General features: G+C 43.7%; 1 protein-coding gene across 1 annotated transcript in view; it reads left to right on the top strand.

Annotated features, from left to right (window-relative positions):
• Positions 1–7425, top strand: part of LYPD6B (LY6/PLAUR domain containing 6B) — a 49139-nt gene extending 41714 nt beyond the window's left edge. The window contains exons 5-6 of the mRNA XM_071435498.1: positions 984–1114; positions 3499–7425. Coding sequence (XP_071291599.1) covers positions 984–1114; positions 3499–3681 — 314 coding nt within the window. The 3' untranslated portion in view covers positions 3682–7425. The remainder of the gene's footprint in view (positions 1–983; positions 1115–3498) is intronic.
• Positions 7426–23924: the final 16499 nt, after the last annotated feature.

Consider the following 23924-nt stretch of genomic DNA (forward strand, 5'->3'; position numbering starts at 1 on the left):
CTCTTTTCATCAAGTTGCAGATGGTTCTGCAGAGGCATTTTCTGGGGATGTTTTCCTGAGCTGTGTGTAGATGTGAGAGGCTGTTCTGAGGCATCAGTGATGGCAGTCAAACTCCAGAATTCCTTTTAATGATGGCAGTCAAACTCCAGAATTCCTCTTAATGATGGCAGTCAAACTCCAGAATTCCTCTTAATGATGGCAGTCAAACTCCAGATTCCTTTTAATGATGGCAGTCAAACTCCAGATTTGTTAATAATGATGGGAATCAAACTCCAGATTCCTTTTAATGATGAGAATCAAACTCCAGAAATGTTTTTAATGATGGCAGTCAAACTCCAGATTTGCTTTTAATGATGGGAATCAAACTCCAGATTTGCTTTTAATGATGGGAATCAAACTCCAGATTTGTTAATAATGATGGGAATCAAACTCCAGAAATGTTTTTAATGATGGCAGTCAAACTCCAGATTTGCTTTTAATGATGGCAGTCAAACTCCAGATTCCTTTTAATGATGAGAATCAAACTCCAGAAATGTTTTTAATGATGGCAGTCAAACTTCATAATTCCTTTTAATGATGGGAATCAAACTCCAGATTTGCTTTTAATGATGGGAATCAAACTCCAGATTTGCTTTTAATGATGGCAGTCAAACTCCAGATTCCTTTTAATGATGGGACTCAAACTCCAGAAATGTTTTTAAATGATGGCAGTCTAACTCCAGATTCGTTTTAATGATGGCAAAGTCCAGATTTGTTTTTAATGATGGCAGCCAAACTCCAGATTTGTTAATAATGATGGGAATCAAACTCCAGATTCCTTTTAATGATGGGAATCAAACTCCAGAAATGTTTTTAATGATGGCAGCCAAACTCCAGATTTGTTAATAATGATGGGAATCAAACTCCAGATTTGTTAATAATGATGGGAATCAAACTCCAATTCCTTCTAATGACGGTGATGGAATCCCGGGTCCCCTGTGCAGGCACGCGCTACTGCCTGACCGCTCACCTGTTCACGGCGCGCGGGGAGAGCACCTCGGTCACCAAGAGATGCGCCACGGGCGAGGAATGTCACCTGGTGGGCTGCCACCGCCGCGGGGACAGTGGCCACACGGTCAGCACTGCTCCTGTCCTGCTCCTGCTCTGCTCTGCCTGCTCCTGTCCTGCTCCTGCTCTGCTCCTGCTCTGCTTCTGCTCTGCTCGTGCCCTGCTCCTGTCCTGCTCCTGCTCTGCTCCTGCTCTGCTCCTGCTCTGCTCGTGCCCTGCTCCTGTCCTGCTCCTGCTCTGCTCCTGCTCTGCTCCTGCTCTGCTCCTGTCCTGCTCCTGCTCTGCTCCTGCTCTGCTCCTGTCCTGCTCCTGCTCTGCTCCTGCTCTGCTCCTGCTCTGCTCCTGCTCTGCTCCTGCTCTGCTCGTGCTCTGCTCCTGTCCTGCTCCTGCTCTGCTCCTGCTCTGCTCCTGCTCTGCTCCTGCTCTGTTCCTGTCCTGCTCCTGCTCTGCTCCTGTCCTGCTCCTATCCTGCTCCTGCTCTGCTCCTGCTCTGCTCGTGCCCTACTCCTGCTCTGCTCCTGCTCTACTCGTGCTCTGCTCCTGCTCTGCTCCTGCTCTGCTCCTGTCCTGCTCCTGCTCTGCTCCTGTCCTGCTCCTGCTCTGCTCCTGCTCTGCTCCTGTCCTGCTCGTGTTCTACTCCTGCTCTGCTCCTGCTCTGCTCTGCTCCTGCTCTGCTCCTGCTCTGCTCCTGCTCTGCTCTGCCTGCTCCTGCTCTGCTCCTGCTCTGCTCCTGCTCTGCTCTGCCTGCTCTGCTCTTCCTGCTCTGCTCTGCCTGCTCCTGCTCTGCTCGTGCCCTGCTCCTGCTCTGCTCGTGCCCTGCTCCTGCTCTGCTCCTGCTCTGCTCCTGCTCTACTCCTGCTCTGCTCTGCCTGCTCGTGTCCTGCTCGTGTCCTGCTTGTACCCTGCTCCTGCCCTGTTCCTGCTCTACTCACACCCTACTCCTGCTGTACTCCTGCTCTGCTCTGCCTGCTCATGTTCTGCTCCTGCTCTGCTCCTGCTCTGCTCTGCCTGCTCGTGTTCTACTCCTGCTCTACTCCTGCTCTGCTCTGCCTGCTTGTGTTCTACTCCTGCCCTGCTCTGCCTGCTCGTGTTCTACTCCTGTTCTACTCCTGCTCTGCTCTGCCTGCTTGTGTTCTACTCCTGTTCTACTCCTGCTCTGCTCTGCCTGCTCGTGTTCTACTCCTGCTCTGCTGCTGCTCTACTCCTGTTCCTGCCCTGCCTGCTCGTGTCCTGCTCATACCCTGCTCCTGCTCTACTCCTACTCTATTCCTGATCTGCTCCTGCTCTGCTTTGCCCTGCTCATGTTCTATTCGTACGCTGTTCCTGCTCTACTTGTGCCCTGCTCCTGCCCCATTCCTGTCTTACTCCTGCTCTGCCCTGCTCCATTCCTGTCGTGTTCCTGCTCTACTCGTGCCCTGCTCCTGCTGTATTCCTGACCTACTCCTGCTCTGCTCTGCCTTGCTCTTGCTCTACTCATGCCCTGCTCCTGCTCTACTCATACCCTGCTCCTGCTCCACTCGTTCCCTACTCCTGCTCTATTCCTGCCCTGCTCCTGCCCGATTCCTGCCGTGCTCCTGTTGTGCTCCTGCTGTGCTCTGCTCCTGCTCTACTCATACCCTACTCCTGCCTACTTGTACCCCACTGCTGCCCTGCTCCTGCCCTACTCCTGGGGCTGGAGGTGGCTATTCCAGGGCTGGTTTTTGCAGGAGAATGTGCCAGGAGCTGCTCTGCAATGGGAACAACGGGATTTCTGCATGCTCTGCAATGGGAACAATGGGATTTCTGCATGCTCTGCAATGGGAACAATGGGATTTCTGTATGCTCTGCAGGGGGAACAGTGGGATTTCTGCATGCCCTGCAATGGGGAACAATGGGATTTCTGCATGCTCTGCAATGGGAACAATGGGGTTTCTGCATGCTCTGTAATGGGAACAATGGGATTTCTGCATGCTCTGCACTGGGGAACAATGGGATTTCTGCATGCTCTGCACAGACCACAAAACCTGGAGGGAAAAACTGAGTGGGAACAAAGTTTTTAGAGTCAGAATTTTTCAGCTTGAAAAAAGCTGAAACTTGAGAGGTTGCAGAGCAGATTTAGAGTTGGTGTGTTGGAAAGGGAAGCTCTGTTTTCTGCAGTGCCAGTGTGGGTCTGTGACATCCCACCTCAGCCTGGGGACACACCTGGGGATGAGCGACTCCAGGAAAAAACTGCATTACTGCATTCCTGATTTGGAGAATTGATTCATGGATAAATTGGATTTTAGGATGGTTTTTAGCATATCTGCTCCACCTGCTGCCCCGGCCAGGATGGGTCTGTTCAGCTCAGCTTTGTGACGCCAAACGCGCGTTTCTCTCTTAAAACCGCCCTGAATTAATTACCTTGAATCAATCCCCCTGAATTAATGACCCCGAGCTAATTGCCGTGAGCTAATGACCCTTTTGCCCCAGCAGGAGTGTGTTTCCTGCTGTGAAGGCATGATCTGCAACGTGGAGATCCCCACCAACGCCACCAACGCGGTGTTCGCCGTGCTGCAGGCGCGCAGGGCGGCCGCGGGCAGCCGCGCCCTGCCCAGCCTGGTGACACTGGTGACACTGGTGACACTGGTGACACTGGTGACAACGGCGCTGTCCTGACACAGCACCCCCTGACAGAGCTGCTGGGACAGCCCCCGGGCCAGGAACCTCCAGGGTCTCCAAGGAGAGGTCGCTGAATTCATCCCAGCAGGTTTACGGGAAAGGTGCATCCTGAACTCCTTTACGGGTGTTCTAATGGGAATCCTTCCCCGTCAGTGTTGGAAATAAACCCCACAAAAACCTTCCAGTGGGGAGGACTCGAGTTTTAATTCCCTGTTTTCTGAGGAAAATGCACATTTTTTTGGATTTTGGGACAGAACTGTGACAATCACAGTCAAAAGGAGCTTTGGGTGGATGACGTGGAAAGGTGGGAACTGGATTTAAACCTTTTATGTGCATAAACAACTCAAGAGTTTCTTATCAGGGTGTGTTTGAGCTTATCTTGATTTCATAGAGAACACCTCTGGTTTTCATAGAAAACAAATATGAGGTTGGTTTTTTTTTCTGCTTGATCAGAGCTCTTATTTCTCCTGGCAATAATACAAAATTAATTCTTTTCTTTCTATAAAGTGCCTCATCCTCCTCCTGTTTTAAAGCTGTGGGAAATGTAGAATTCCTAAAAACCCTGGTGGAGCACCCAGAGCAGAATTCCTGATCTGGCAAAGCAAAGGGATTATTTCTTTGCAGTTGGGTGTCCCCTCAGAATATCACAGAAATATTTTTGTGATATTGGGATGTCACCACTTCGAAATCACAACTATGGTCAAGCAGCTTCATTATCCTAAAAATTCCAAGTGAGCAATTGGAATAAATAAGGAGGGAAGTCTGCTGTGTCCTCTCTTGATTTGCACAGGTTTTTCCCAGGAATTTTATTTTTCCTGATGGATGTTTTCAGGAAGGATGGATCACTTAAACTGACTCAAAGAAGAGATTTGGAGCTGCTCCCTGAAAAATTTGAGTAGCTACAAATTTGGCTTCTTTTACATCAACATTGCCTTAATTCTTTGCTGTTTTGTGTCACTAATTATATTCAGTTGTAAAAAAGATTCTGGAATATTTCCAGGCTTGTTGACATTCCGAAATTTCCTCCACAATATCCTTAGAATGCAGAAAGGTGTCTGAATTCAGTCTGTGGCTCCTGGACAGGCGATTGTGCAGCTACAAAATTGGATGGAAAAGCTTTTTCCTTGCCGAAGGAAAACGGTTCTTGATGTCTGAGTCAAGGTTTTCCAGGGACTGGATTCTCATGGATCTCTCATTTCTCAAGATCTGGATTCTCTCTTTCCATATCTGGATTCTGTGCCATCCAACAGGGCTGGAATTTGGCTCTGGAGCCGGGCTGGGAGAGCTGGGAATGTTCCCCTGGAGAAGGGAAGGATCCAGGCAGAGCTCAGAGCCCCTGGCAGGGCCTGAAGGGGCTCCAGGAGAGCTGGAGAGGGACTGGGGACAAGGGATGGAGGGACAGGAGCCAGGGAATGGCTTCCCATTGGGAAAGGGGAGATTTGAGTGGGATTTTGGGAAGGAATTCCTGGCTGGGAAAGTGGGGAGGGGCTGGGATGGAATCCCAGAACAGCTGTGGCTGCCCCTGGATCCCTGGAAGTGTTCAAGGTCAGGTTGGATGGAGCTTGGGACAAGGCTTGAGAAGGCTGGGCAGAGTCCCAGAATAAAGCAGGGATTCATTCCAAGCATCTCCTCCATGGATCCACCTTGGGCAGCACCAGAGCCCAGCCAGGGCTGCACCCAAGATGAACCAAAATGGCCCCAAAATGCACCAGCGCTCCCGGGCTCTGTCCCTGGGATCAGTTCTGCTCCATTTGCATCTTGCAGTTCATTGTCCCATCCCAGCTTTAGCCCCTGCAGTCCCACCCTGCTTGTTTTTCTCTCTCCAGCCCACGGGGTTTGTGCTCTTGGGCTGAGATTTGGCTCATTTGTCCTTGGTGCCCAGCTGGAGCAGGAATTGTTTTGTCTCCCTGCTCTGTGCACAGAGCTCAGCATCCCTTAAACATTGTCCCTTTTACACTAAAGCAGCACAGAGCCTGAAAAACCCCAAACCCAAACCTGAGGCATCACTGGGACTGGGACAGGTGTCCCTGGATGATCCGGGTGGGCTTTAAGGCCCTTCCCAACCCAAACCATTCCAGGATTCCCTGATGGTCCCATAATTACCTTCATCCTTCTGCTCCAGGAAGGATTTTTCCAGATGAGATTTTTAATTTTTTTTCTGGTGGAAAAGCCATTCCAGGTTTTTCATTGCTCCATGGGGAATTCCTCCCAGTGGAAGTTGGCTCCCACGTTTTGGGCCATCGGATTTTTCCTGCACAGATTCCTCCTAAATTCAACTCAATTGTTGCAATCTCCACGAGGCCTCCAAGAGCTCTGTGGTCTGGTAGGAGTCACTGTCAGTTATTTACAATAATCTCAGTACTGAGGGGTTTTTTATGGAGGAAAAGCCACTCCAGAGCTTTTGGGAATGGCAGGGAGACCCTAAAAATCTGCTGCAACAACAAAAAAAAGGACATTTCAGGAGGGTTTTGTCCCCTCTGTCGAATATTTTTTTTTCCCCTCTCTGGAAAGTGAAGAAATTCTGAAATGAAGATTTTAAGCCTCATAAAATCCCTCTGCTTTTGGGAAAGAATTGTTTGGGATAAACCCCAATAAATCAACGGAAGGTTCAAGGATGCCACCTGGGCGTGTGAAAGGATTTGATCTTGGGTTTTATGTTTGAAAATCAGAATTTTAGAATTCCAAGAGTGGAGGATATTGAGGATGAGCTGTAATCATTGGGATGCATCCATCCCTTTGTTATGGCAAAGTTTGGGATTATTTTTAGTGGGGAATTGAATAAGCAAATGCTCTTAATGCAATGCAAAAAGGCACATGGTAGAAGAAATATGGAATTTAGGAGGGCATTTCAGTTTTTCCCTTTGCTTCATCTTTTTTTTATGGAAAACCTTGCTTGGATTTGATGTTAAATGCAGATTTTGTAGGAAAACGTGCTAAGAAAATAGTATTAAAATTCACCATATTTTTAGCAGGATTAATGACTGTACAGAAATCTGACCTTAATTTATGGCAGAATTTTTATATTAAATATTTTCAGGTGTCAGAATTTTCAGATCTCTGTCTGAAGAACTTAAAAAAGTATTACTGGATTTGATAAAACAAATTTTCAGTGATGTCCGTGTCTCAATTTGGGTTCAGATGTTGTAATTTAAATTAACAGATGTTGTAATTTAAAAGTATTCAGCTTTTCATTTGATAAAACCAATTTTCAGTGATCTCTTTATCTCAGTTCAGGTTCTCAGATGTTGTAATTTAAATATGTTCCAATTTTCTCTTGATAAAACCAATTTTCAGTCATGTCTTTATCTCACTTTGGGTTCACAGATGTAGTAATTTAAATATATTCAATTTTTCATTGCCTAAATCCACCCCTAAACTTTGGGAATGGTGTTTCTGTAAATCCATAAATTTTTGAACCTGAAAATAATTCAGAAGTAATGGCAAATCCATCAATTTGTGCAGTTAAATGTATTTTTTATGATATATATGTGTATGTAATATGATTTTTATTTACTTTGCACTGGACAGCCTATAGAAGGTTTATTTTTAAAACTTAAATCCTGATAAATTCTTCATTATTCAGTGTTTGGATGTTTTCTTATTGCTGTGTAGCTCCTTTAAATCTTCTCCAGAAATGGCACTTTTAATAAAAAAATATTCAAATATTTTCTGGTGGAGAACGTTTTTGGTGACAAATATTGCTTGGTAAAATCTTAATTTAATTGAATTCTGCCCTAATTCTGCATAATTTAAACATTGTTTTCTTCGATGATGATTTTCTTTGATTCCAGGATTATTTTTGGGAATATTTACCCTCCCTATTTAGGGTAATTATCCTCTTAGAGACCCTCAGTGCCCAGGAAGCTTGAAGAAAACTTAATTTTATTTGCGTTTTTTAAAAACTCTGATTGCTGGAATCGTGGCTAAAACAATTTTAATTGTAGTTTTGTAGTGTTTTAATGAAAATAAAAAGAAATCTCATTTATTTTGCTGTTGGCATCAAGGGGAGGCAGAAAAAGCAGCTGCAGGTTGGGGGGGAGAGAGTGGGAAAACAGAAAAGAAAAAATATATTGAATATTCATAATTATTTTTGAATGTTTAAAAGAGAAGTGATTTAAGGGTTTAAAGGTCACCTCACAAAGTTCATTTGGGGTAATTTGTCCCAATTTCAGTGCGAGTTGTTGGGGATTTTTATTTTTGAATTTTGTGAGGGGAGTTGCGCTCTTTATCTTCGTCTTTTTTTAGTTTTTTATATATATTTATTTTTTATGGACTGTAAAAATAATTTGGGGCTTTTATAATTTATATTTATCTTGGAGAATTTTAAAGGTTTTTTTTTTTTCTTTTTGTAGTTTTTAATTTTTTGGGGATGATTTTCAAATTCTTTATTTTTTACATCTCAAATTTTTTTACTGTTATTTTTTGGTGGCTTTTAAATATTTTTTTATGTTTTTTCTTTCCTCGCCTTTTTTTATGTCTTTCTTTTTAAATTTTAGTTTTTGCTTCTTTTTTTCTTTGTTTCCTTCCCTTTTTACCCCTTTTTGGGTTGGTTTTAACCTCATTTTCTGATTTAACAGCACAGTGAAGAGCAGTGGGGACTTCCAATATCCATAAATATTCTGGAAATCAAAAAAACATGGAAACCACAAAACCTCCAGAGGAAAGATAATAATAATAATAATAATAATAATAATAATAATAATAATAATAATAATAATAATATATTTGGTCGGTTGGTCGGTTTTTTTGGGAGAGTTCCTGACAAGATTTTTTTTAGTGTTTTGTGGGTTTTTTTGTGCCTGGTTTTTTTTTTCTCTATGGAAGGAATTTTTGACACTGATGGAGAAAGTAGGGCATGAATGGAAAGAGATGAAAGAAGTTAAATTAAATCCTGTTCATGGTTCACTTCCTTCTTATTAATGGTGTTGGGATATATTTGGGACAAGAAAAAGTGGGGAGAATTTCTTTAAAAAGCATGGAAATTAAATATTTTTAAAATAATTTCAAATTTCAAATTATTTAAATTTAATTTCAAATTTTTTTAGATGAGATACCAAAGTCAGAAATGAAAGATGTAATATAATTAATGTTTTGTTTTACAGCAGGAAAGCCAGTTTTAGGTTTGTGGGTCACTTCTCACCTCTCAAAGTTGTGGGGTCAGGATTAATTACTGTCCTAATTATTAATTTATCCTTAATTAATCCCTGCCTGGGTTGGGATAATGCAAATCCCAGCCTGATTTTTGGGATCATTTCAGGATCAAGGCTGGCTCCTGTCTTTGCCTTGGCACTTCCTCAAATCTGGTTTAAAAATTCAAAATCTTGGTGAAAGGCACGTTTTGTTAATGAGTTTTGGTCACCATGGCTGAGCAGCTTTAATTTGATTTTCACATTATCTCTGAGGAAATGCTCTGCTGCTCTCCACTCAAGTCAAGGCAAAGAATAAACTGAATTTTTAATTTATTTTTTTAAATTGTGAATTCCCACAACCCCACCAGGATATCAGGGCTTACTTCAGGTTTAAAAATTTGACACATCCAAGTCTAAAAGTTTGGCAAATCCAGGTTTAAAAGTTCGGCTTGCCCAGGTTTAAACATTTAACAAATCCAAGTGGGACCTGAAACTGAGCCTGGGACAGGGAGGGAAGAGCTTTGGGAAGGGGAGAGGTTGTAGGGCCCAGCTGTGATTGGGATCTGGGTTTGGACATCCCAGTTTGGGATCTGGGTTTGCACATCCCAGTTTGAGATCTGAGTTTGTACATCCCAATTTAGGATCTGGGTTTGCACATCCCAGTTTGAGATCTGAGTTTGTACATCCCAATTTAGGATCTGGGTTTGTAGGTCCCAGCTATAACTGGGATCTGAGTTTGGACATCCCAGTTTGGGTTTGCATATCCCAGTTTGGGATCTGGGTTGGCACATCCCAGTTTGGGTTTGCACATCCCAGTTTGGGTTTGCACATCCCAGTTTGGGATCTGAGTTTGCACATCCCAGTTGTGACTGGGATCTGAGTTTGTACATCCCAGTTTGAGAGCTGTTTGGGTTTGGACATACCAGTTTGGGACTTGGGTTTGGACATCCCAGTTGTGACTGGGATCTGAGTTTGCACATCCCAGTTTGGGGTCTGAGTATGCACATCCCAGTTTGGGATCTAGGTTTGCACATCCCAGTTTGAGATCTGGGTTTGTACATCCCAATTTAGGATCTGGGTTTGTAGGTCCCAGCTATAACTGGGATCTGAGTTTGGACATCCCAGTTTGGGTTTGCATATCCCAGTTTGGGATCTGGGTTTGCACATCCCAGTTTGGGGTCTGAGTTTGTAGGTCCCGGTTGTGACTGGGATCTGGGTTTGCACATCCCAGTTTGGGATCTGGGTTTGCACATCCCAGTTTGGGATCTGGGTCTGCACATCCCAGTTTGGGATCTGGGTTTGTAGGGCCCGGCTGTGACTGGGATCTGAGCTTGGACATCCCAGTTTGGGTTTGCACATCCCAGTTTAGGGTCTGGGTCTGCACATCCCAGTTTGGGATCTCAGAGGAGCAGAGAGTGCAGCAGCTGCTGCTGCTTCCAGAGACACCTTAACTCCCGAAAATGCTCGTGCAGGGGAATTCCTGCTGGCAGCAGGATGCTGGCACAGGCAGCAGGACCATTCCCATCTGTCAGCAGCCCTTGCAGAGCTGTCATTACCCCTCAGCTCCCTGCAGCTGCCGTGGAATTTGCTGTCCTAGGGCGAGGAATTCCAGAGCTCTCCCGTGTGACCCCCGGCCCTGGCTGCCATCAGTCCTGTAAATCTCTCTGCCCTCAATCCAGATGAATTTGGAGATAGTAAAAGTGGCTGGATTTCAGTGGGTTTGGGTTTTTTTTTGTTATTTTACTGTTGAAAAAAAAAAAAAAATAGGTGAAGAGTAACTGTTTGGAGAAGGGTATCAGTGGTGTGGATAAAAGGATAATCTGATGGATAAAAAAAGGAAAAAGCTCCCATAAATATGCAGAGTGCTGCTGAAATGGAGCCTGATCACCATTCCAGGCATCTTTGGGTCCATCTGGGTGCCTCATCCCAGAGCAGCTCCCTCATGATGGAGGCTCCAGAACTCTCCTGGTCTTCATTCCCTTCCTTTCTGTGCCTCATTCCCATGTGATGATTGATTATTCCAATTTTTTATCTGGTTTTTTATTGTTGTTGTTGTTATGATGGGGCTGAAGGTGCCTTTGAAACCCAAAGAAATCCTTGCAGGCTCTTTTTGGGCTCTTTTTGGGCTCTTTTGGGGCTCTTTTGGGGCTCTTTTGGGGCTCTTTTCAGGCCCTTCTCAGGCCCTTCTCAGGCCCCTTTTCATTTCCTTTTTTAGACCTTTCCAGGTTCTTTTTATGCCCTTCTCAGGCCCTTTTCAGGCTCTGTTCTGCCTCTTTCTAGGCTCTTTTTCAGGCTCTTTTAATGCTCTTTTCAGGCTCTTTTCACTCCCTTTTTAAACATTTTCCAGGTTCTTTTAAAGCTGTTTTCAGGCCCTTTTCAAGGTATTTTCAGGGTCTTTTTATGTCCTTTCCAGGCCTTTTTAAGGGCCTTTTAAAGGCCCGTTTTAGACTCTTTTCAGCCTCTTTTCAGCCTCTTTTTAGGCTCTTTCCAAGCTTTTTTCAGGCTCTTTTTAGGCTCCTTTCAGGCTCTTTCCAGACTCTTTTCAGATTCTTTTCAGACTCCTTTTAGGCTCTTTTTAGGCCCTTTTCAGGACCTTTAAAGGCCCTTTTGGGGCTCTTTTTAGGCTCTTTTTGGGCTCTCTTTAGGCTCTTTTCTGACTTCTTTTAGGCTCTTTTTAGGTTCTTTTTGGGCTGTCTTTAGACTCTTTCTAGGCCCTTCTCAGGACATTTTAAGGCCCTTTTTGGGTCCTTTTCAGGCTCCTTTTTAGCCTCTTTTTGGGCTCCTTTTTAGGCTCTTTTCAGTCTTGTTTTATCCCTTTCTTAGGCTCTTTTTAGCTCTTCTAGACACATTTCTGGTTCTTTCCAGGCCCTTTCCAGGCCCTTTTCAGGCCCTTTTCAGGCTTTTTTAAGGCTCTTTTTAAGGCTCTTTTTAGGCTCTTTTCAGCCTCTTTCCAGGCTCTTTTTGGGCTCATTTCAGGCTCTTTTCAGTTTCTTTTTAGGCCCTTTTCAGGCTCTGTCCAGGTTCTTTTTTGGCTGTTTTTAGGCCATTTTAAGGCCCTTTTTAGGCTCTTTTTGGTTCTGTGGGCTCTGTTTCCCAAATCCCAAGCCACACATGCAAAGGACACGTGGCCTTTATCCCGCTTTTTTCCCTGGCCAAAAGCTGGAGGCCAACATCTCTCAGAAAGGGAAGAATTAATGTGGGGCCTCAGGCTAAAAACTCTCAGGTTTCCTTCTCCCTCAGCAAGTGAAGCAAAAGGATCCATCTGCCAAAAAAACCCCCAAACTTCACAACATAAACTGGGAGGGTTGTAATGAAAACCACTTTGGAGGGGGGGAAAATTTTCTATTTTTGTTTTATTCTCATGGCTTGCTTTGGTTTTTCACCAGGAAATGCCTCTGCAGGTAAAAATGATACATTAAAATAGAACAATTTTTTTTTTTTTTAAATCCCATTTGTTTCTCCAAACTACAAGTCCTGGTGTTATTTTGTGCCTCTTTTATGGGATTTTATTTGGGATTTTTGGTCCATTTAACCAGATTTCACCAGAGTTAAAAACACCAATCCTTATCTTGCCCTAGTGTCCAGATCCAGCTTTTTAAATTCCTGGTACTCCCAAGGATTAAGCAGTAATTGAACCTCTGGAAAAACTTCTTCTCATAAAGGTTTTGTGGAAAAAACCCTAAAATGAGTGGTTTGAATGTTTGGGTAATTCTCATTTTTCTCCTGCAGTAATTATCTCTATATTTGCTCTCTCTAAGGTAATACTTGTGTGTCAGAAGCGATTCATTCAAAGGCAATGAGCCTGCTTTAATTAACAATTATAAATGTAATTTTATGTTATAAATGTTAACAGTGTTAAAACTGTTCATAAAGAATAACGTTAAAATGTTAATAATAGAGATGATAATTAAACAAGTAGATAAATATCAGACATCTTTTAAATCTAAGAACATAACTATAATAGTTATAAAATAGATTATAATATGTAATAGTTATAAAATAGATAAAAATATATAAATACAGTATAGAAATAATCTATAAATAAATATAAAATAAATAATAATGTAAAAAAATGTTAAGATCATTAAACCAGGGGCTAAGCTGGACATGTTTGTCATCCCAGCCAGTTTTGTGTAACCCCGGCATTAAAAATTTTAATTCTGGGACATTAAAGGACCAAAATGTCCTTTGTGAACTAGAGAAGGGAGGGGGTGACTGAAATTCCCCTCACTTTCAACACCAAACAGGGTTGAATTTTGAAGTTGCTGCAGTTTATATTTCACAGCAACCTTAAAACCCCCAAAAAATACCAAATCCACATTTCCAGGCTGGCCCGTGGTCTGTCAATAGGGAGGAAAATCAGAAATGTTGCCCAGAGAGAACCAAAACCATCATAATTTCTATTAATCCGAATGGTTTTGTTGCTGAAGCTGTCAGAGGTGCGTTAAGAGCAGATTTTGGAGGGGTTTAAGCTGATGGCTGATCCTGCCTGGGTTCAAAGGGGACAGCCAGCAGGAACACGGAATTCCTGCCAAGGAAACCCAGAGCAATTGGTGCCACGTGAAGAGCTTGGCTGGCTCTGTCCTCCTGCCCCTGATTGTCCCAGCCCCCGTGAAACAACACCAGCTTCACCCAAAAATCCCATAAAATACCAAGAAAGGGGTGAATTCGAATTCTTTTTTTTATTTTGATTTTTTTTTTTTTTTTTTTTTTTTTTTTTTTTGATGTTGCAATCCAAGGTCAGGGGGTGGCAGGGCTGGATGTCACCCTGCTCCTGGGGACAGGCACCTGCCTGGAACTGGAGCTGCAAAGTGCACGGCAATTACATCAAATTTGCTGAACTTTTCCCCCTATCTGCTGAAATCTAAGAGAGCAGGAATGGACTCTGGGAGGATGGGACCCTCAATGGCTCTGTGTTTCCTGCCTGGATCCCTCAGTGTTCCCATTGTTATCCCAACTCCATGGATCCAGGAGATTCAGCCCATGGAAGGATGCTCGTGTGCAGGGAATTCATTGTGGTCTCCCTCCTGCCCAGCCACTCCAAATCTGCATTTTTAATTCTAATTAGAGATTAAATATTATTTCTTTATATTATATATATTATTTTATTTATAGTATTATGTAATAATATAAATAATTATAATCAATAATAAAAAATGAACGATAAATCTTATATAAATTATATGAAAATAAATACATATTATAAAAATGCAAATATAAACAACACGTAATATTTTTAAATTTATATATTTATATAATTTATATATTATTTATATATTGTGTTTTTCCTCCTGCCCAGACACTCCAAATCTGCATTTTTAATTATAATTAGAGATTATATAGTTTTTCTTTATATTATATATATTATTTTATTTATAGTATTATATAATAATATAAATAATTATAATAAATAATAAAGAATGAACGATAAATATTAGATAAATTACATTAAAATAAATAAATATTATAAAAATACAAATATAAACAACACATATTTTTAAATTTATATATTTATATAATTTATATATAATTTATATATTGTGTTTGTCCTCCTGCCCAGCCACTCCAAATCTGCATTTTTAGTTCTAATTAGAGGTTCAATAATTTTTCTTTATATTACATATGATCTTATTTAAATATTATTATATAATAATATAAATAATCATAAATTAATAAAATTAAAATAATAAATAAATATTGTATAAATTATATAAATTATATAAAATAAATCAATATTATAAATAAAATATAAGCAACACATAATATTTTTAAAATTATATATTTATAGAACTTATATATTGTGTTTTTCCTCCTGTCCAGCCACTCCAAATCTGCATTTTTACTTCTAATTAGAGATTAAAAAATTTTTCTTTATATTGTATATGATCTTATTTATATATTATTATTATTATATAATATAAATTACTATAAATAAATAAAATAAATGAGAAATAAGAAATAAATAATAATTTCTAGAAATTATAGAAATTATTTCTATAATTTATAGAAATTTCTAGAAATTATAGAAATTATATAAAACAAATAAACAAATATTAGACAGAAAAATACCAATATCAATAGCACATAATATTTATTTATTTTATGTATTTATTTATACCCTGGAATGCCTTTAAAGCCCCCCCAGAGCTGCTCCTGGTGAGGAGGGCTGGTCCCAACGCTGCTGAGTTCCCAAAGTGGTGTAACCCTAGCGTTGGGCACTGATAGGGGGCAACAATGGTGTCATTCATGCTGGCTTCAGGGACTGAAAATGGGTTTGAAGAGGCTGGAAATGATGAAAGGGGAAATCAGGGCTGGGCTCTGCTCCACAGTTATAGAGGAAAAGGGATTTTGGGGGGAGAAATTGCATTTTTCATTCCAGGGAAGCAAGACCCGCTGCTGGCTGTTTAAGCCATTTCCTCTGTGAAAATCAGACACATGAAATACATTTTAGAGAATCAGATACATAAATATATTATATACAATGTAAATGTGTTGCACTGAATATATTTAAAGTATTTAACAGATAATTTAATATTTAATAGTATTTAATAATTGGACCACTAGATATTGGTGTTAATCTTTGGTGTTTCTGAGCAGCTTTTCGCTCCACCCCTTCCCATTTGGGATCTGATTCCTGCGGGTGTCACTGAGCCAAAGCTCCTGATGTCACTCTGGATGGTGGCACCACCTCTGCCTTCCCTATCCTGGGAAATCCAGGCTGCATCCTGAAGGGACGAGTTCCAGAATCCCGTGGGAATGAGGATTTCCTCCCTGTTTGCAGGTTTGGGGCTCTCACACCTGCGGGAAGGGGAGGAACTCTTTCCCCTTTCCCCATGGAATTCCTTGCCACGGGAAGTTTGTGCTCAGTTAAGACCAGCTTTGCTAAGCACAGGCTCTGGCTTTGCAGAGACTCGGCTTGGTCAGAGCCTAATTTACAAACTAAAGGGAGGAATAAGAGCCCCTCTTTGACAGCTCACTGGCAGTTTCCAGGGGATTTTTGGAGTAAAGGGTTTTCAACACTCACCAAAACCTTCACCTATAAATCAGCTCAGGCTGAGGGAAGGATTTTTTGATTCGCAGGTGCTGCAAACGTGAGCAGTGTTTGATTATGGGACAACCTCTCCCTCTCTTAAAATGCCCCCCTGCTTGGTCCAGGAAAATAGGATTGACTCCTAAATCTTGCAAGAACACCTCCATAAATTCCCCCAGTGATATAATATCAGCCATAAATCATATTGCATGAGCAAATTGCTCTTGAAGGAATTTTGTTTCATGTTCCCCTTCCCCCCCTCTAGTTTCTGCCATTAATCTTTAAGACAGTGATCTCTTTCCAGCCTTTCAGATTAACAAGATAAATTATTCACTAATGGGTTGGAAAAACAAGTCAGAACTCCCAAACACTGCTTGGAGTGTCCTGCACCCCTGCAAAAGGGCTGGGACTGCTGATCCTTGTCAAGTTCTCTCAAAGCCTGGTTTGAGGAGTTTTTGGAGTGTCCAAGGCTGGGCTGGATGGGGTTTGGAGGAAGCTGGGATGCTGGGGAGTGTCCCTGCCATGGCAGGGGAGGAACGGGATGAGCTTCAAGGTCCTTTCCAACCCAACCCATTCCATGAATCTGTTGTGCCCAGGCTGAATTGATTGTCTCCCTTCAAGGGGGGCAACCTTTGAGGGCCCTTCCAGCCTTGAGGGAGCTTTGATTCTGTCAAGAAATGTCCGTGGGTTGAGCAGCTCCCACCCTTGGACCTCCCTCTGGTGTTGTGAGGTTTGAGCTCTGCTCTTTCTTCTCCCTCCCTCTGGTGTTTTCCCTTCTCTGCTGGCTGAGCCCCTTTGTCTCTTTCCTGCCCTGAATTATCCATGGAGTGGGAGGATGGGGGTGTCTGCAGGGCAGAAGGCTCTGGAGAGCAGGACAGGGAGGAGAAACAGGGAAAAGCACAGGAGGAATGTGAGGCTGAAGGAACTGGGGAGGATCAGGATCACCAGAGCTTTTCTCTCGTTCCAGTGACTCTGTTCCTCTTGAACTGGATTGAATCCCAATCCAAAACCACGCTGAGAACATGGAATGGGTTGGAAGGGACCTTAGAGCTGATCCCATGCCACCCCTGCCATGGCAGGGACATTTCCACTGTCCCAGGCTGCTCCCAGCCCTGTCCAACCTGGCCTGGGACATTTCCATTTCCAATCTCATTCCCATTCCTGATTAAAATCCTTGCCTCTCCCATTCCTGAGCCACGGCTCCTGCTGTCTGCCTGAGCATTCATGATCCTTGAACAGGGAATTGTTTTTTCAGCCTCTCTGTTTTCCATGCAATGAAGTCATCTCGGTGATGAAAGTTTTTCTGGGATGAAAATAGTCCGGAGAAAATGAGTTTCCACTGGGCTATTTTAGGAACGGGATCATTCAAGTGGCAGCTAATGAGCTTGAAAACGTGCCAAAGAAAATTATCAGCAGGAAAAAGTGTGAAAAGGGGGTTGACTCCCACAGGTTTCCACTTCCAAGGAAGCAATAAATCATATTCACCGTTTGAGATTCGTAGCGAAGATTTGAAAAAAAAAAAAAATTAAATCTGAATTTTTCATTTTGCAGGAAGAACCACAAAAAGCACATTTAGGATTCTTTTAAGATATCTGTGCATTCCAAGAGGAAAAAAAAAACATTGGGAAAGCAGCACTTTTGCAAATCCTCTGCAGGGCGAGGGCTGGATTTCAGTGGATTGTGCAGGTCGTGTGTTGCCCAGTTACTATCGGGGAGCGTTTGTGGGAGATCTCATCTTGCATTCCTCCTGCTCCTGGGGATCCCTGCTTCTCCCAGGTGAGGATTTATCTCTGCCCTGATGCAATTTTCCAGCTCCTCTGGTTTCTGTGAGGAGCAGACAGCTCGGCTCCGTGCCCGGGACACGAAAGGGTCCTGGGGAGGGAGCAGAGAGCAGAAATTGTGTTTATGGAGCAGAAATTGTGTTTATCCTTGGTCAGAAATCCTTCTGCATGTTCCCTGCTCACCTGGTAGATGAGAGGATTCCTTGGGACAGCTGCAATGCCACAACTCTCGTTTGAAATTCCCTGGAAGTTGCTACTCATTTAAGGGAAAAAAAAAGTGAAGTTGTTGTTATAGATATAGTTTATGTGTTATATAATATTGTGTATATATTAAAGAGATGGAGGGACAGGACACTGGGAACGGCTCCCAGTGCCAGAGGGTGGGGAGGGATGGGAGATTGGGAATTCCTAGGTAGGCTGGGATTGCCAGAGCAGCTGTGGCTGCCCCTGGATCCCTGGTCCCAGGCCAGGCTGGACAGGGCTTGGAGCAGCCTGGGACAATGGGAGGTGTCCCTGCCCATTTCCTGGGAGGGGTGGGGGGATTTCCATGTCCTGATCCCAGGAGTGAGTGAGGAAAAGGGAACGGCCATGGGATCTGGGACCAAACCCTGCTGGGGAAGCTCCTGGCAGGAGCTCAGCCTGGATTGCATCACTTCAGCCACAGAAACTTCCAGGCTGGAAAAGCCCCCTGAGGTCCTTGAGTCCAGCACGGCCAAGGCCACCACTTGTGTCCCCAAGCGCCACATGCACGTGGGTTTGAGATCCCTGCAGGGACGGGGACTCCAGCACTCCTGGATCACTGCATTTGTATCCCAGGAACTCTGCTCATCCCAAAGAGATGCTGGAACAGCAGGAGGGAAGCACAGCTGGGCTTTCAGAGCTCTGCCACCGTCGGTTCCCACCACGAGAGCGAAATGACTGCATCAAATCTGTCCAGGCCATCTCTGCCTTCAAATTCCCAAAGTTTATCTCGTCCTCTCTCACAAAGATCCCTTTTCAGCCGGCTTGGGAGCAGCTTAAAGGAAAATGAAGGAAACGAAGATGGGATCGTGGGGTGGCATCTCTTAATGAGACCTCTGGAGCTTTCTCATTAACTCACAGCAAGTGCAGACATCCAAAACTGCACCAAGATTTTCTCCCCTGGCCCATAAATAGTCTGTGCTTGGGGTCCCCCACTTTGTCTCCATCTTCTTGGCTTCTTCCCAAAGCAGCTTCTTTTGGCACGCTGGAGCTGGTGGGGATGATCTCGTAGGAAGAACAAAGTGCATTTTTTTTCCAAAGGAAATAATAAATCTGCTGTGGGCTTTCAAAGCCAGCTGATATCATCAGCAAGGGAGGCTTTTTATGTTTTTTGAGAATGTGGGAAGAGCACAGATGTCAGTTTGGACCATTCACATCTTAACTCTAAAGAGGTGCAAAGTATTTCCCAATGGATTTTCCTCTTTCTTTTGTTTATTTTCTTTTTTTTTTTTTTAATTAATCTCAAAGAAAATGTGGATGGAATTTAATGACAGGGGACAATTAGATATATTTATTTTATTATCACAGAATCCCGGGGTGGTTTGGGGTGGAAGGGAAGTTAAAGCTGATCCCACTCTACCCCTGCCATGAGCAGGAGCCCCTTCCACCATCCCAGGTTGCTCCAAACCCTGTCCAACCCGGCCCTGGAGACACTTCCAGGGCTGGAACATCCACAGCTGTGGGTGATGCTAATTGAATTTTATTGCTGGAATACTTCAATTCCAGGTGGAAAGAGGAAAACCAGCAAGAAACCCCCAAAAGTTGTCCCAAGCCCCTTAGGAGCTCTCTGGTGTTTACATTTTTCTGCCCATCTGAGAGGAAGAGTGGCTGGAATACGAGGGCATCGACTTCGTTCCAAATTTTCCACCAGAAATTCCACAGAGCCTCCAACCCCACCTCTCCTTAGGCTCCTTCTTAATTTCCACTCCAGGAATTAAAGCCCTGGTGCTCCTGGCAGACAATCAGAGGCAAGCAGGGTCTCTTGCATTCCTGTCATTTGTCTTCCTTCTTTGGCAAAAAAAAAAAGGATGTGGGGAAAAAAAATTTAAAAAAATTAACCCCTTTTTACACCATTAATTAGCTTTTTTTTTTTTTTTTTTTAAATTCTTTATTCCATGCTTTTTCCAGCTGCTGCTGCTCCAAGAGTGGTGCTCCTTCCTTGGAGCATTTTCCATCCAGGAAAAGGTCTCACAGCTGGAGTTTCTACACTCAGTCCCTGCCTCTGGAATTTTCTTCTTGGCCCAGCAAAGCCTGGCAGAGCAGGAAAAACACCCTGGGAGTTGTTGGCTGAATTCTTGTTCTCCTTGGGCACATTAGGAGTGGAGTTTAGAAATTGTGGGGTGTTGTTCAAACAGACCACACACCTCAAAACCTCCACCTCCCATCCTCGAACATTTCCACGTTCCCACACCTTCTTTGGGCAGCCTGGAGTTGTTTCTCCCTGTTATGTTGCCCCTCTGCCCTTGAAATATTCCTATTTTCCCCCTCCAACTTTCCTTCACCTGCCCATCTTTCTTACCTCACTCTTCCCTGGGATATCTCCTTGTTTATTTGGGGTATTAATTTTTTTTAAAAATTGAACTACAGATGTGTTAAGTTTTGTTCTATCACCCAGTTTCTCTCACAGGGATGTCCAAGAGGAATTGGTTTTGGGAATTATGGAAAATTAAGGGGTGTGCTGAAATCCTTTTACTTTCGAGGTGCTTTGCTGGGGTGTTAAGCTGGATAGAAATAGAATTCATAATTATCAGATTTTTTCCTCTGTTCAAATGATTCTTAAGCCAGGAAGTGAAATGAGGGAGACAGGAATTCCCAGTTTATCCCGTTCTTCCTAAAATGCTGGGATTTAATAACGCGTTCCCAGTTTTACTACTGGGAAAGCAGTCAGATGCTGGAGACCAGCAACACTACAGACTTTTCCTTTCATTCCTTCTGCAGGACTGGAAAATTCAGCCTTTAAACTGCTCCTTCTGGCTGTGAGTCTCAGTGGAAGGTTATGAAATGTTGTTAATTATGTCACTAATTCCAGGTGAAACCCAGGACTGTTTGGGCATGCAGGAACCTCAACCCCACGTTTGCAATTTCTCTGTAAATCAACCAGAAGCTCAGGATTCACCTCCATTCCAAGTTGTTATGGGATCTTCTCCCAAAGGACTTCCTTTGGTGGAGTTTTGGTGGGGAATTTTGAGCCCCAAGTGTCCGAACTCAATGTTTTGACGGCGTTTCTTGGATGTGAATTTTTAATATTTTGATGTCAGTTTTGGGCTCTTTCTTGCTGGCACTGCTGGGTCTTGGTGATGCTCCCTGGGGTTGGCACACAAACACCTCAGTTCCTGAGGTTTGGAGAAATTAGGGGATGCCTGCAGGGCCATAATTTGGAAAATCCCGGGATGCAGCTCTGGGATTTCTGGGATTCCATTAGCACATAGGGCTGGGTCATATCCATCCTCTTATCCACCAAATCCTTCTCCTCAGGGCTGCTCCAACACCCAGCCCCAGTTCTCCCAGCCCAAAGGTGCTTTGTGCTCCAAAATCTTGGTCTAAATCCAAAAGTTTGAGGAAAATTCTTCCCCCTTCAGGGACTACCTGAAATAACCAAACTGTTCTTCCAGAAACACCAAATGCTGGGTGCTCTTTGCTTCAGCAAAGGTTTAAATGGGATTAAAAGTGGCAGAAGGCTTTTAAAAATGAGGGTACAGCAAAATTTCATTTAGTCAGACATGCTCTGTTTGATGCTGATAGTGGAGAGCTATAAATAGTAATAAAAAGTTCTACTTAACAGCAGAATTACTGATCTGAGACACAGATAAATCTGAGGCACAGATAAAGCCCAGCTTTGTGCTAGGCTGGACTAAATCTGGTGAAAACAGAATGAAACTATTACAGTCCCAGTTTAGCTCTTTCCCCAGTGCTTATGGGGAATTTGAGGAATCATTTCCAGCAGCTGATTGTGCTAAAAAAATCAGCTTTCATCTCGCTGAGCCACGAGCTGAGCATTCATGAAGCACCCCGAGCCAGAAATGAATGCAAACCATTGAAGGCTGGCCCAGGAGTCAAGGGCTGAGCTGCAGATGCTGGGAGACACTGGGGAAGTTCATTCCTGGCCAGTTAGGGAGCGTCTGGAGAGGTGTGAAATGAAAATCTATTTTTACTGGGTGCCCACGGGCAGAGCCACAGCCCTCAGAGCCACTCCTGGAGGAGCAGATGTCCCCACAGCAGCAGGACAGCACCAGGATTTGTTATCAGCAGAGCTGGAATTGCCCTCTCTGAGTGCTCATTCTTTCATGGGATATTTTTAAATTAATGAGTTCACAATTGCTGTTAATAACTGGATTTTGGTGCTGCAGGATTTCCCAGCTTGGCTTGGCTTGAGACGCCCCAGCACGCACTTGTGGGTTCTTCTTTTTTTTTCTGGCAAGGTCAGGGTTAAATGTGTGAGATGGGATTTCTTGTTGGGACTCAGGTGTTTGTTGGTTCTTGTCTCTGTCACAGTCTCACAAACCCTGAGTTCTGCAGCACTTCACTCTCACAAAGTAGAAATGGAGGTTTATCTCTCCCTCTGCAAGGCCTTTTAAGGATAAACTGTCTAATTAAGAAATGACACCTCAATTATTTTCAGTTTTAACCCAATAACTAATCACTCATGTCCTGAAATGGGGACTTTTTTATCAATTACACAAAACCACCCAAACTCATGGAGAAGAAGGAGAAGGAGAAGGAGGAGAAGGAGGAGAAGGAGAAGAAGAAAAAGGAGAAGGAGGAGAAGAATGAGAAGGAGAGGGTGAAGAATGAGAAGAAAAAGGAGAAGGTAAAGAAGGAGCAGCCTCTGCCCTAAACCCTCCACCTTGCTCTCTATCTATTCCTGTATTCTAAACCCTTAAACTCTGAGTTTCCCCCCCTGTGATATCACACACTTCTATCCAAACTGCACACCCACAATCCCAGTTCCACCATTCCATTTTGGAAGCTTCTCCACGGCCCCAGGTCAATGCAGTGTTCTCCTGGGGGTCAGTGCCTGGCAGCACAGAGAGGCTGAAATTCCCAGCATAGAAAATCTGAAATTCCCAGCAGGAACCAGGGTTCCAACCCTTCCTGAGCTGTTCTGGTAAATGCTGCCCCAAACACCCCAAATCAGGGCTCAGACTCAGCCCATGAGGCCTGGCTGCTCCTCAGGAGAAGAGAGAAATCTCTTTCCCAAAGAATCACCCAGCTTTTTGTTTTTTTAGTGCTTGACATCAATTACTCCTTTAATCCTCTCCTCTGTATGGGAGTCTTAAAAGGATTCACAATTTATTCCATGACTGACGTGATTTTATGAGCTCTTTTCACAACGGGGCTTCCCACAAAGGTTTGAAATCTCTGTGCATGCACACCCAGGCAGGGAGGGGTTCGCTCCTGTGGATCCTGATGGGACAAATTGATCCATCTAAACCCCTTCTCAATGGGACATTTTGACCTCCTAATCCCCCTGCAGGACCACAAGGCTTTTGTGGCCTTCCCCAAGACTTGCAGCTCTTCTAATCCCAATTCTGGGTTGGGATTTTGTGATTTCTGTCCAACTTTTCATCTTCCTGATGCTGTGTCACCGCTCCTTTTCACTGAAGCTCCTTGTTTTGTTCTGATTGATTCGTGGGGATGATTCACAGGCTCTGAGAGCAGCAGACAGATTGTTCTGCTCTATTCATGGGATCTGTGGGGATAAATATGGAGATAATTAGGGTGTGTTATTAAATCCTGCTCGTCAGGTGAGGGTTTTGGGTCTGATGGATGATTTGAGCTGAGTCAGGAAGGTCTCCACCCTCTGGCAGCAATGCTCAGGGTCTGTCCCACTCTTCTAATCTCCGAAAGGAGATTCCTTTCCCTGCCCATCTATTTTTGGGATGGGTTGGCTGCCACCTCCCTCTGCAGTGAGCCACTGAATATTTGCTGTGCTTCAGCCACTTCCACAGCTGCCACCTGATAAAATCCAGGGAGATGCTTCCTCCAACTAAAAGAAGGGAGATTAAGTTGGGTTTTAGGAAGGATTTCTTCCCTGTGAGGGTGGGCAGGCCCTGGCACAGGGTGCCCAGAGCAGCTGTGGCTGCCCCTGGATCCCTGGCAGTGCCCAAGGCCAGGCTGGAGCAATGGGACCATGGAAGGTGTCCCTGCCATGGCAGGGCTGGAATGGGATGGGATTTAGGGTTTCTTCCAGCCCAACCCAGTCTGGATTCTGGAATTCTTGGCCCAAGCAATGCCAATGCAATCTCTGGGGCTGCTGTTCCTTCTGTCCCAGAGGGAATT

This window comes from Agelaius tricolor, unplaced genomic scaffold (genome assembly GCF_023055355.1).
Source record: "Agelaius tricolor isolate 1412-34295 unplaced genomic scaffold, bAgeTri1.0.p SCAF_10, whole genome shotgun sequence".
In the NCBI taxonomy this organism is placed as follows: Eukaryota; Metazoa; Chordata; class Aves; order Passeriformes; family Icteridae; genus Agelaius; species Agelaius tricolor.